General features: G+C 58.9%; 1 protein-coding gene across 2 annotated transcripts in view; it reads right to left on the minus strand.

Annotated features, from left to right (window-relative positions):
* FOXP4 (forkhead box P4) overlaps window positions 1–12,923 on the minus strand; it is a 60,404-nt gene that overhangs the window by 5,575 nt on the left and 41,906 nt on the right. Inside the window, exons 6-13 of one of the 2 annotated variants that reach the window (XM_033080111.1) lie at window positions 10,587–10,734; window positions 9,348–9,552; window positions 9,023–9,127; window positions 6,394–6,481; window positions 4,578–4,661; window positions 3,252–3,453; window positions 3,087–3,163; window positions 2,868–2,969 (exon numbers count right to left, since the gene is read on the minus strand). In XM_033080111.1, the coding sequence (XP_032936002.1) occupies window positions 2,868–2,969; window positions 3,087–3,163; window positions 3,252–3,453; window positions 4,578–4,661; window positions 6,394–6,481; window positions 9,023–9,127; window positions 9,348–9,552; window positions 10,587–10,734 (1,011 nt within the window). Of the gene's footprint in view, window positions 1–2,867; window positions 2,970–3,086; window positions 3,164–3,251; window positions 3,454–4,571; window positions 4,662–6,393; window positions 6,482–9,022; window positions 9,128–9,347; window positions 9,553–10,586; window positions 10,735–12,923 lie in introns of both variants that reach the window. The other variant, XM_033080110.1, reaches the window with a different exon arrangement.

A 12,923-nucleotide genomic window follows, 5' to 3' on the forward strand; every position in this document is an offset into this window, starting at 1 on the left:
ATCCATCTCTCCATCCATCCATCCATCCATCCATCCATCCATCCATCCATCCATCCATCCATCCATCCATCCATCCATCCATCCATCCATCCATCCATCCTCCCTCCCTCCCATGGTGCCAGGGTGACACACAGCAGGGACAGGCTCCTCTCAGCCCTGGGGACACTTTGTAAGCAGCTCCCTGGGGAGGGAGATCCAGCCCAGTCAGAAATGCTGGATGAGATTTTGGGGGAACCCCTTGGTCCCAGCAGGACCCTGGTTCAGCTGACCCAGCTCTCTGGGGGACACTTGGGATGGTTGAAGCTGCCTGTCACCCAAAGGACCAGGCTCCATCTGGGCACCCTTGAGCCCCAAACTCTGCATCACCCAGCCAGGGGGGTTGGGATGCAGAGAGACATCCCAGGGACCTGGAATTGGACATCCCCCACTCTGTCCTCACCCCTGTCCCTGTCCCCTGTGAGCACACACAGCATTTCCCTCCCTGCCCACACTCTCCCCTCCCTTTTGCCCAGACAATTCCCTGGTTGCAGCCAGCAGTGTGGCAAAGCCAGACCCTCCCCTGGCCACAGTGCCCACGTCCCCTCCCTGCCCTGGTGACACCCCCTGCTCCGAGTCCCTGCCAGGGACGGGCTGGGGAGGCTCAGGTTGGGATCAAATCAATCCTGGAAGGAGGAGGATGTGACCCTGCACCCCTGCACCCCATGCCTGTGCTGTCCCCAGCTCACAGAGGAGGTCCCAGCCCCCAATTTGGGACCCCCCCCACAGCAGAGGGGACGTGTCCCCTGCCTCAGCCCGAGGTGCCTTTTGTGTTTCCAGCCCGTGTTTGTTCAGAGCCAGGCCCAGCTGCTCTGTTTGCTTCTCATCTCTCTGCTCTAATGATGTTTGCTCTGCACCCTCCACCCACTCCCTGGGCCCTGCTGGGGTCTCCCCGTGGTTTCCCCACCTTGGTCCTCAGCATTCCTGTCCCATGCTGGGGGGAAGCTGCAGGAAATGAGGGGAAAACCCCAGAAAAGTGATTTTCAGGGAAAGGAAATGCATTATTTTTAACTCCCTCCTTCAGAAGAAGCCTGGCCTTGGACACTGCAAGTTGTGAAGGGAATTATCCCCCCCTTCCCCAGCTCTTTTTAATCCCCTCCCATCCCTTTTTGGGGGTAGAACAGGAAAAAATAAATAATAAAAAAAGGAAGCAGAAAACTGAGGGATGCTTTTCTCCAGCTCTGCCCATGCCAACAGGGAGCACGTGGAAACTGCAAAAATACCCCCAAAATATTTATTCCTTTCAGCAATAAAAAGGCAGAAAAAAAGGCATTTTCACCTCCATTATCTCATTGCAGAGGGGCAAACTGAGGCCCTGGGAGCAGTGATGGCCACAGAGGGCTCTGCCCCATTGCTGCCACCCTGTCCCCATTCCAGGGGTTTGCCAAAATCCCTGATATCCACCCAAAAGTGTCCCATGGAAGCAAAGCCTGGATCTGCAGCAGGGGGCCCTGAGCTCCTGGAGAATGGATTCCTGCTCCTCCAGCCTCTCCAACAGCTCCATCTCACTTGCACCTTGCTGATTTTAATTATTTTTATTTAAACTAGCAGGTTTCCCTCTGCCACTTCACTCCTTGCTGCCCCGAGCAGGAGGGAGCTGAGCTGCCTCTCAGTAAATATGTGCAGCAGGAAACAATAAATAAATAAATCTTCTCTGGTCAAAGCAAGAATCACAGAATCACAGAAATGCTCCCTCCACACCCCCCTGCTCCTCTGAGATGGCTTTTCTCAGCTCTGATTTCTAAAAAAAACAAAGAGGGAGCAGCCCCAGCATTTATGTGCTGCCCCAAAATTCACTCCACCAGTCCAGGCTGGTGATAAAAACTCCTCAGTGACCAAAAATTTCGCTGTGAGAGGGGTGGGGGGGACCTGATGGCACAGGCAGCTGCTTGGGGGTTCCCCTGCCCCTCTCATCCCCCCCTGTGGATCAGGACCTGCATTCCCAGCCACCAGCAGTGTCACCTGCCCCCAGGTTATCATTAACCTTATTTGCTATTTCCAGTCTCTCACTCCTGCCTCTGCCCTTCCTCTCCACAGAAAATCCCTGGATTTCACCACACAGCCCTTTGCTGCATCCCACTGCAGGGATGATGCATCCCCACAGCCCACAGAGGTGTTTTTGGGGGGTAAAAAAGTGGGATTTGGTCCTAAAATCACTTCCTGCACTGTTTTAGAGCTGGGCAATGACTTTAGCACAGGAGCATCTCCTGCAGCAGCCAGGCCTGGGTGGGATGGGGAGAGCCTGGGTGGGTTGGGGTGAGTCTGAGGTGAGCTAGGGTGAGCCTGGGGGGCATGGGGTGAGGACAGGGTGGGAAGAGGTGAGCCCAGAGTGGGTTGGGGTGAGCCTGGAGGGAATGGGGTGAGGCCAGGGTGGGAAGAGGTGAGCCCAGAGTGGGTTGGGGTGAGCCTGGGGTGGGCTAGGGAGAGCCTGGGGGGAATGGGGTGAGCCTGGGATGGGATGGGGAGAGCCCAAAGGAGGATGGGGTGAGCCAAAGGTGGGATCAGCAAGCCAGGATAGGATGGGGTGAGCCTGGAGTGGGATGAGGTGAGCCCAAAGTGGGTTAGGATAAACCTGGGGTGGGTTGGGGTGAGCCCAAGGTGGGTTGTGATGAACCTGGGGTGGGCTGGGGTGAGCCCAAAGTGGGTTGGGATGAACCTGGGGTGGGTTGGGGTGAGCCCAAGGTGGGTTGGGGTGAGCCTGAAGCGAGATGGAGTGAACCTGAAGCAGGATGGGGTGAGTCTTGGGTTGGCTGGGCTGAGCCTGGGGTGAGATAGGTTGAGCCTGGGGTGGGTTGGGCAGAGCCCAGGGTGCCAGGCAGGGCTGCTCTCACCTTCCAGGTGGCCGTGTTCCTCCGGAAGTAGGCGAACATCCGCGTGAACCAGTTATAGATTTCATTCAACGTTAGCTGCCTGTCGGGGGTCTCCAGGATGGCCTGGGCAGCCAGAGAGGGGACAAGGCTGTCACTCGTGGGGGTTACACCCATCCCAAGGGGCAGAGATGGGGCTCAGGGAGGGTTTTGGGGTGTAGAGCTGGCTCAGGGATGTCTCACCTGCCGGATGAGCGAGGCGTACGTGAAGGGCGGCCGGACGTCGGCGTTTTTGTAAAACTCGTGATTCTGTGCAAGCTCTGCAGGGGGACAACAAACAGGGGAGGGGCTGGAGTGAAGGGAGCCACTGTGCCCCTCACAGGGTGCTGAGCCTGAAGAGGAGCTCACCTGAAGAGATTGGGGTGCAGAACTTCTCCGAGTTCCTCCTGCGGATGGGCCCCACGTTGTGTAAAGTGGAAGAGCTGATGACGGAGGGGCCCTGCCGCAGGGGGGTGATGGGCGCCGTGGCCGAGGTGGGGGGATGAGGTAAACCATCAGGAAACGTGTCAGAAGTGCTCTTGGACAGGGTGGCACTGGAGACCAGGTTCAGCTGCAGGGACAGGCAGGGAGGGGTGGGGGTGAGGAGTGGGGCTGGGGTTGGGAGTGCTGGAGGATCCCAAGCAGGCGGGGAGGGGCTGGCAGGGCTTGGAAAGGGGGGGATGCAGCCAGGGGTGGGGATGCAGCAGGGGGATGGACCCATGGGATGAACCCATGGGATGGGAATGGACCTGTGGGATGGGAATTAACCCACGGGATGGGGATAAACTGATGGGATGGGAATAAACCCATGGGATGGGGATGAACTGAAGGGATGAACCCATGGGATAGGGGTGAACCCATGGGATGGGGATGAACCCATGGGATGGGGATAAACTGATGGGATGGGAATTAACCCATGGGATGGGGATGAACTGAAGGGATGAACCCATGGGATAGGGGTGAACCCATGGGATAGGGGTGAACCCATGGGATGGGGATGAACCCATGGGATGGGGATAAACTGATGGGATGGGAATTAACCCATGGGATGGGGATGGACCTGTGGACAGGGATGGACCCATGGGATGGGAATTAACCCATGGGATGAGGCTGAACCCATAGAAGGCACCTGTGGGATGGGAATTAACCCATGGGATGGGAATTAACCCATGGGATGGGGATGGACCCATGGGATGGGGATGAACCCATGGGGATAGGGGTGAACCCATGGGATGGGGATGAACTGATGGGATGGGGATGGACCCATGGGATGAGGGTGAACCCATAGAAGGCACCTGTGGGATGGGAATTAACCCATGGGATGGGGATGAACTGAAGGGATGAACCTGTGGGATGGGGTGAACCCATGGGATGAATCCATGGGATGGAGATACACCCATGGGATGGGGATGCACCCATGGGATGGGGATGAACCCATGGGACTGGGATGGACCCATGGGATGGGAATTAACCCATGGGAAGGGGATTAACCCATGGGATGGGGACGCACCCACTCCATGTCACAGCTGGTGCAGCATTTCCCTCCTGCTCGTGGCACAAGGACCAGGCTGTGCCAGAGGGTGGCCAGGGCACATCCACCCCACAGAGCTCAGCCAGGGGAGCGTGCCCAGGGCAGGGAGGGGACAGCAGCTCTGGGGGTGGGGACATAGAGGGCAGGAAGGGACTCACGCTTACAGGCTGGCTGAACGGCTTTGGCTCTGAAGGTCTCATGTGAAGATGGGCCATCATTGCTTGGAGACGCTCGCTCTCCTTGGCCAGCTGGGGGAGGCAGGAAGCAGGAGGGGATGGTCAGACAGTGCCCAAGTCACCACAGAGGTGCCCACAGCCTGGAGGAGCTGCCATGAGTCCCCAAACCTGGTCTGGACAGGCAGCAACCACCAGGGTGTCCCCTCAGGTGCCACCTCCTGCCTGATGCTGGCAGAGCCCCAGTGGGGCTGTGGGGCTGTTGCAGCCACCATGGAGGGCACAGGGGCTGCGTGTGCACTCAGGGGAAAACCCACAGTGCCACCCACCAGAGCCCTGTGTGCTGCTGTCCCTTTGTCAGGCTGTCCCTGTCCCCTCTGTGCTCCCCAGCAGCTCCCTGTCCATCTGTCCATCCATCCCCCGCCTTCCCACATCGCTGTAATTGCTCCCTGCCTCCTGTTCCCTCCCCAGAGTGAGCACAAGGCTGAAATATTCTCTGTGGCACCAGGAGAGGCTTTGAGGCCGATGGGATGTGACACTCTGCTCCCTGGCCGTCACCTTCCCTTTCCACCAGCACCCCTCAAGCTCGGGGGGTCCCCGCGCTCCAGCCGAGCCCCCTGGCAGGGCGAGGCCAGGAAGGGGTTAAAAGCAGGAGGCAGAGCGGAGTTTGCACAAGTTTGGAGCAGCTCTGCTGCTCTCTGCAGCCTCGGTGCTCATTAGAGCTGACAGCTCTCCCCTCGTGATGCAGACGGCACAGCGGGAGCTCCGCGCTCCAAACTTTCTAATTGGTGGCTCCGTGGCAGGTTCCTCTCTGCTCACACAGCTCTGCTCTCACCCTTCAGCTTTTTTTTTCTTTTTATTTTATTATTTTATTATATTTTCCCTCCTCCCCTTTTCCTTTCCCTCCCCTCTTTAAGCTTCAGTAATTGCTTTCAAGCCCTGGCTCACCAGAGGGATGGATGGCCCGGGAGGATGCAGCTCCACACCCAGCCCAAGGTTTGGCTGTGTCCCCTCATCCCACAGCCCTGTAAGGCCCTAAATGTGGGTGAGGGGTCCTAAGGGAGCTGCACATCTCATCCTGCTGTGCCCTCCATCCCACAGCCCTGTAAGGCCCCTAAATGTGGGTGAGGGGTCCTAAAGGAGCTGCACATCTCATCCTGCTGTGTCCCCCCATCCCACACCCCTGTAAAGCCCCTAAATGTGGATGGGGGGTCCTAAGGGAGCTGCACATCTCATCCTGCTGTGCCCTGTGGTGTCACACACAGCACCCTGAGCTCCTGCCAGCCCCAGCTGCTGTCACACCATGGGGTGACCCCCTGCCCCATCCCATTTTCCAGCCCCTCAATTCCTCCCCTCCCTTCTCCATTAACTGAATTATGCAGAGCACGCTGGGGGCTCAGAGAGGCTGGGAAAAGCACTATTTAAAGAACTGCCTTGCCAAAAATAGAGCCCCAAAGTTGGGCTCCCAGAACCACATTCAGCCACCAAAATAAGTGGCCTGGTTTCCAAGCAGCCCCGTGGCTCCCAGGGAGGATGTGGGGACAAACCCTCCTGGCAGCACCTGCCTTCCACATCTGTGGCATCTCCTTTTATCCACAGGGACACTTTGGGGTGAGAGTTGAACAGTTTGGGGGATTGATTTCCACCTGGCTGCAGCACTCCTGTTTGGGAAAGGTGTCTAAAACCAGTCCCCAGGTGGGTGGTTACAGTCCCCAGCCCTGTCACCCTCTCCTGAGGGGAGCAGCCAGAGCACAGAGTGACAAAGAAGTGGCTTTTTGTCCCTGTGTCCATGGGGTGAAACACCCACCTGTATCTCCAGCTGCTGTACCACTTGCATCTGGACTCGACACTGGGCCGTGCTTCGGTCATCAAGTGCATGTTCTGTGTTGAGGTGTCTGGGGAGGAGAACACAGAGGCTTGGTTAGGCCTGGGCATGCCCAAAACTCAGCCCCTCCACTGGGGCCACACCTGGGATCAGCCCTGACCTGCAGATTGCTCAGGGATGCTCTGGCACCGCTGCCCAAAGCGGGATGGGCACGAGGGAAACTGAAATATGGAGGTGACTGAGCAAAGCAGGGATAGCACCACCCCAAATCTGGGCTGGAGGGTGGCTGAGACACTCAGCCCCTCTGCTGGGACCACACCTGGGATCAGCCCTGACCTACAAATTGCTCAGGAATGTTCTGGAACCACTGGCAAAGTGGGGCGAGCATGAGGGAAACTGAGGCACAGAGGGGACTGAGCAAAGCAGGCTGTGGCAGCACCCCAAATCTGGGCTGGAGGCCCAGGCTGTGGCAGCACCCCAAATCTGGGCTGGAGACTCAGGCTGTGGCAGCACCCCAAACCTGGGCTGGAGCCCCAGGCTGTGGCAGCACCCCAAATCTGGGCTGGAGGCTCAGGCTGTGGCAGCACCCCAAATCTGGGCTGGAGGCTCAGGCTGTGGCAGCACCCCAAATCTGGGCTGGAGGCCCAGGCTGTGGCAGCACCCCAAATCTGGGCTGGAGCCCCAGGCTGTGGCAGCACCCCAAATCTGGGCTGGAGGACACTCAGCCCTACCTGAGGCACCCCAGGGTGTTTAGGAGGGAAAGCCCTTGGGTTTTCCTGGAGCTGGCTGCTGGCAGGAGGTGCCAGGAGGACCTGAGGAGCAGGTTCCAGGACAAAGGCAGCACTGAGAGGTTGCCTCACATGTGCTAAGGAAAGCCCTGGGGACATTGGTGGCATTGCCAGGCTGTTCCCCACCCTGCCACTTTCCTGCCTCTTTGTTTAGGGAGCACCAGGACCTCAGGGAGGGGAAGGGCTCCTGGTGACAGGGCTGTCACTTGCTGCAGAGCCAGGGACATCCTGGCATCACCTCACCCCACAGCCTGGGGACAGAGCCAGCCCCAGGGGGGTCCTCACTGGAGGAGCAGGATGGTTTGGAGGGGGGTTCTGGGCAGATGCCACCCTTGGAACACCCAGAAAGGTGACACTGGGGGGTGCCAGGGGCCGTGTGCCAGATGTTCTCCAGGTCTAAGGCTGAGACATCCCAGGAGAAGGCGCCTCAGGAGCCTCAGGAGGATGTGGAGGATCCAGCAGCCTCTTCCAGCCCCAGCATGCACAGACAAGTCAGGGAACCCAGCCCTGCTGCCAAACCCATGGGTGAGCAAAGCCCCCAGAGCCTCAGCCCTGCTCCTCTCCCTGCACAGCACAGCCAGGGAAAAAAAACAACAGAGCCATCTCCCTGTGACCCTCACCCTCATCAAGCACAGCTCCAAGGCCAGGCTGCCCCTCCAGCCCAGCTGCTCCAGGGAAGGGGGCTCACAGGAGGCTCCAAGCTGCTGCCCAGACTCAAGGCAGGTTCCAGGCTCCAGCTGGGCTGGGCCTTTGGGAGCAGCATGTTTTCTGTCTGTCTGTCCCACGATGGCAGGGAGGGGACAGAAACCCTTCCCCAGAGCTGCTGGGAGGCTGCCCTTGTGCCCAGGGGCAGGGAGGGGGGACACAGGGACCCTGGCTGGCACAGCACAGCCCTGGGCATTCTCTGCTAGTTCCAGCTCCCACCCTGGAGCGTGCTCCTCTGCCCCATGCCACTGGAACATGCCCTGCCAGGCAGGAGGAGATGCCTTATCTGAGTTCACCCCATGACTCAGAGGCAGAGGAAGGAGGACACAGGAGGCTGAATCATCCTCTCATTCATCCCCAGGCTGCCTTCACCCCTCCTCACCCTCCCTGCAAGGCCCCTGCTCAGTTCCTTCCCTGGCAAAGAGTGGCTTGGCACAGTCCAAGGGATGTTCCCACCAGAGCCAGCCCTGAGAGCGTGGCAGGGGCCAGAGGACGAGTTTGGAAAGCCCCAAAAGCCCCAAAAGCCCCAAAAGCCGCGGCCGCGAGCGCGCCGAGCAGACAGCCGGGGAGGCGGGGGAAGGAGCCCGCCAGCCCGTCAGCTCCTTCTGATGTCTTTGCTAAAAATCCTGGCTACAAAGAGATCTAATTGCAAATGAACTAATTAAGTAAACCTCTGACGAAGCGTGAAAACAATTTGTTTGACCCTGACGCTAGCAGAGGGCTCTCCGACAGCAGAGTTAATCAGTCAGCGCCGGAGCCCACAAGCGGTGTCAGCGGTGCCATCTGCCATCTGCTGCCTCCCCCCAGCCCCCAGCAGGGCTGCCAGCCCCCCTCCCCTCCTGCCGGCCTCTGGCCTCCTCCACATCACTCACTCAGCCAATGGTTTGGTGTGGAAGTGCTCATAAAGCTCGTCCCACCCCACCTTTGCCATGGGCAGGGTCACCCTCCTGCCTCGGACACTTCCAAGGATGGGACAGCACCAGCAGCAACTCCTGCTGTGTTTTCTCCTCCTCTGTGTGGTCAGCCAGCTCTGGGTACACTTTGGGATGTTCCCCTCCACCAGCTCTGCTGTGTCCCGGCCTGAGGGAGTAAAACCTCCCCCAAAAGGTGACACTTACTTGACAAACTGCCCCAAGTCCTCACAGAGGGTTTCGCAGCCGGGCCACTTGCACTCTCCGTGGCCGTAGAGTGGGTGGGAGCCGGGGGTCTCTTCGTGGGAAGAGCTGCACAAGAGGGAAAAGAACCTTCAGCTGGGACAGATGGGGATGCTGCAGCATTCCCAGGCATGGGGACACCCAGGGGAGACCCCACAGTGACAGCTCCCTGTCCTCTGTGTGTGCAGAAACCCCCCAGCCCTCCCAGCCCTGTGGGTGATGGATCCCAGCCCCTTCCACCTCTCCAGGAACAAAAACACCCAAGTGCCAGGGCCCAACCCGGCTCTACCTGTCCCTTCTGGGCGTGTGCATGGTGCTCTGTCCATTGGGCAGAGGGTGATGGGAAATGGGAGGCGAGACCTTGGCGGCCGAAAACGAGGTAGAGTTGGAGGTGTTGGTGGTGAGGTCAAGACCTTCCTGCTTAATGCTGTCCTCGACGGGCTGGGCGGCTGTGACCTCCTTCCAGAGCTGCTGGAGGTCTGAGGGACAAACAGCTGGGGCACAGGAGAGTGGCCAATGTCAGCAGGGACAGCCAGGCAGCACCCAGGGATTGCTCCCTGCTCCCTGACTCCCCAAATCTCAGCCAGCACTGGGAGAGATCGCCTGGAGCTGGGCACAGCAAGGGGAGGCTGCAGGGCCTCAATGGGAAACCCAAACCAAGGCACCTGCAGCACCCACAGAGCTGCTCCCAGAAAGGGGAGAGCCTGGCTTCCCAAATCCTGGCACCCTCTGCCAGAGGAAGAGGTATCCCAAATCCTGGGAATCCCTTCCAGAGGAAGAGATGTCCCAAATCCTGGAAATCTCTTCCAGAGAAAGAGATGTCCCAAATCCCGGCACTTCTCTGTCAGAAGAGGTGTCCCAGATCCTGGGAATCCCTTTCAGAGGAGGAGGTGTCTCAAATTCTGGTACCCTCTGCCAGAACAACCTGGAAATCCCTTCCAGAGGAAGAGATGTCCCAAATCCTGGCACCCTCTGCCAGAAGAAGAGATATCCCAAATCCTGGAAATCCCTTTCAGAAGAAGAGATTCCCAAATCCTGGAACTCCCTTCCAGAGGAAGAGGTGCCCCAAATCCTGGCACCCTCTGTCAGAAGAAGTGTCCCAAATCCTGGAAATCCCTTCCAGAGGAAGAGATGTCCCAAATCCTGGCACTTCTCTGTCAGAAGAGGTGTCCCAGATCCTGGGAATCCCTTCCAGAGGAACCAGGTGCCCCAAATCCTGGAACTCCCTTCCAGAGGAGGAGGTGCCCCAAATCCTGGCACCCTCTGCCAGAAGATGTCCCAAATCCTGGGAATCCCTTCCAGAGGAGGAGGTGCCCCAAGTCCTGGCACTTCTCTGTCAGATGACGTGCCCCAACCTTGCACCCCTCTGCCAAAGGACCCACATCCCAACCCCGTGCAGCTCCAACCGCCGACACCACCACCCCCAAACTTCAGGGACATCACAAACCCCAACACAACCCCCTCCCCAACCCCTCTCACCCAGAACTGGGCAAGCACAGCCCAGGCACCCCCCAGGCCGTGTCCTTACCTTGGGGCAGGCTCTGCAGGGGCACGGAGCCCTGCCCTGGCGGGAGGCTCACCAAGCCCTGCCGCTGCAGGTTTAACAGGTGCTGCTGCTGCAGCTGCTGCATCTGCAGGAGCTGCTGCTGGAAGGCCAGCTGCTTGTTCCCCAACGGCTGCCGAGACAAAAGGAAGGACAAAATCCCAAATGCAAGCTTTATTCGCGGTTTGGGGGGTGCTGAGGGGCGCTGGCAGCCGGGAGTGACGGCGCTGGGGACGCCGCGCGCGGCCGTGCCTCCATCCTGCCGCGGGGCCTGCTCAGCTCCCGGCTCTGCCGGACGGAGCCTTTGATCTATCGGAAGAGGAGGGGAAGGAAAGGGAAAAGGGGAAGGGAAAAATAAAGCGCTGGGAAGAAAGGGGGAGAGAGAGGAGCTGTGCTGGGAGGAACCTGCGAAGCCTGGCTGGGGGGGTGTAAAAAAAGGGGGGGGGTCCCAGCAGGCAACAGGCACAGAACGCTCTTGGCAGGCAGAAATTTGTCCAAAATGATCATGATGAGCCCTTTTGTGGTGAGGGGCTGGAAGTGGTGCAGGGCAGGGGGTGCCCAGTGCCAGCAGCAGCATTCCCACCCTGCTCACAGCCATCCCACAAGTAGGTGACTGTCCCCACCCCACTCACAGCCACCCCACAAGTAGGTGACTGTCCCCACTCCACTCACAGCCACCCCACAAGTAGGTGACTGTCCCCACCCCACTCACAGCCACCCCACAAGTAGGTGACTGTCCCCACCCCACTCACAGCCACCCCACAAGTAGGTGACTGTCCCCAATCCCCCCCCACCCCAGTCACAGCCACCCCACAAGTAGGTGACTGTCCCCAACCCCCCCACCCCACTCACAGCCACCCCACAAGTAGGTGACTGTCCCTAAGCTCCCCCACCCCACTCACAGCCACCCCACGAGTAGGTGACTGTCCCCAACCCCCCAGAGCTGGCCAGGCTCTGACCAGCATCAGGCCCTAAACTAGTTAGGCAGGACGGGTCCCTGGGGAGGCGCCGAGAAATCCATGAGAATTAAGTGAAGGGGAGAGAATTCAATTAGAGCTGGGGACAGGCAGCTGCTAATCCGAGCTGGCCGGGAGAGGGGAGCTGCCCCGGGGCTGCCCGGCCTCATTAGTGGGGCAGGCGGCTCCGTGACCCCGTGAACCTCCCCAAGCCCCCCCTGTTTGGGCAGACGGTGCTGAGGAGCCAGGCTGGGGCACATCCCCCCCTCACTGCACTCTGCAGCCCCCCCAGAGGAGAATTTCCATGTTTGTGTTCTCACTGAGAGGCACAAGAGGTCTGCAGTTAGGATGTTCTTGTTTTGTGAGCATTGTGGGGATTCAGGGCTTCCCCCCAGCACTGGGAATTCCAGGGAACTGGTGATCCCTGAGGCTGCATCAACAGGGAACAGCAGAGACTCTCTGTGGCAATCCCAGCCCATGACTGAGTTTGGGGCCATCCCAGTCCAGGACTGAGTTTGGGGCCATCCCAATCCAGGACTGAGTTTGGTACAATCCCAACCCATGACTGAGTTTGGTACAATCCCAATCCATGACTGATTTTGGGGCCATCCCAGCCCATGACTGATTTTGGGGTCACCCACTGGATGCAGGTGGATCCCTGTGGATGCTCAGCTTTGGCTTTATGGGTGAGAATGGGCTCCAAACCCCTTTTTGCACCATCAGGCATGACCACAATTCCTGTCCAGGGTACAGATGGAGTTTAATTCCTTTCTCAGCCTCAGGGAGATGTGTGGACCCTCCCTGTCCTCCTTTTGGCCACAGCAGAATCACCTCCCTAGAGTCAGGTCTGGATCCTCCCCAGAATCAGCTCTGGATCCTCCCCAGAGTCAGGTCTGGATCCTCCCCAGAATCAGGTCTGGATCCTCCCCAGAATCAGGTCTGGATCCTCCCCAGAGTCAGGTGTGGATCCTCCCCAGAATCAGATCTGGATCCTCCCCAGAGTCAGGTTTGGATCCTCCCCAGAGCCAGGTCTGGATCCTCCCTGGCTCAGTCTCAGCCCTGCACCTCTGAGGCTTAAAGATCAAGGCACAAATCAAAGCAATTCCTGCTCAGTGAAGAGAAATCCCTGACTCCTGAGCCACGAGGGCTCCAGGCCATGGGATCAGCAGGATGGAGGGGAAGGGGCAGGGCCAGGCTGTGCCCGAGGGCTCTGAGAGCAGCTTCTCTGTCCCCAGGGTGTCCCCTCCTGGTGGGGGAAGCTTTGCCACTGTGTGGGATGGACACACTGTCCTTGCCTTGGTCAGAAACAGCAGCTGGGATGGGAAGGGAAGGCATGGGAAGGGATGGGATGGGATGGGATTGATGG

This window comes from Catharus ustulatus, chromosome 25 (genome assembly GCF_009819885.2).
Source record: "Catharus ustulatus isolate bCatUst1 chromosome 25, bCatUst1.pri.v2, whole genome shotgun sequence".
Lineage (NCBI taxonomy): Eukaryota > Metazoa > Chordata > Aves > Passeriformes > Turdidae > Catharus > Catharus ustulatus.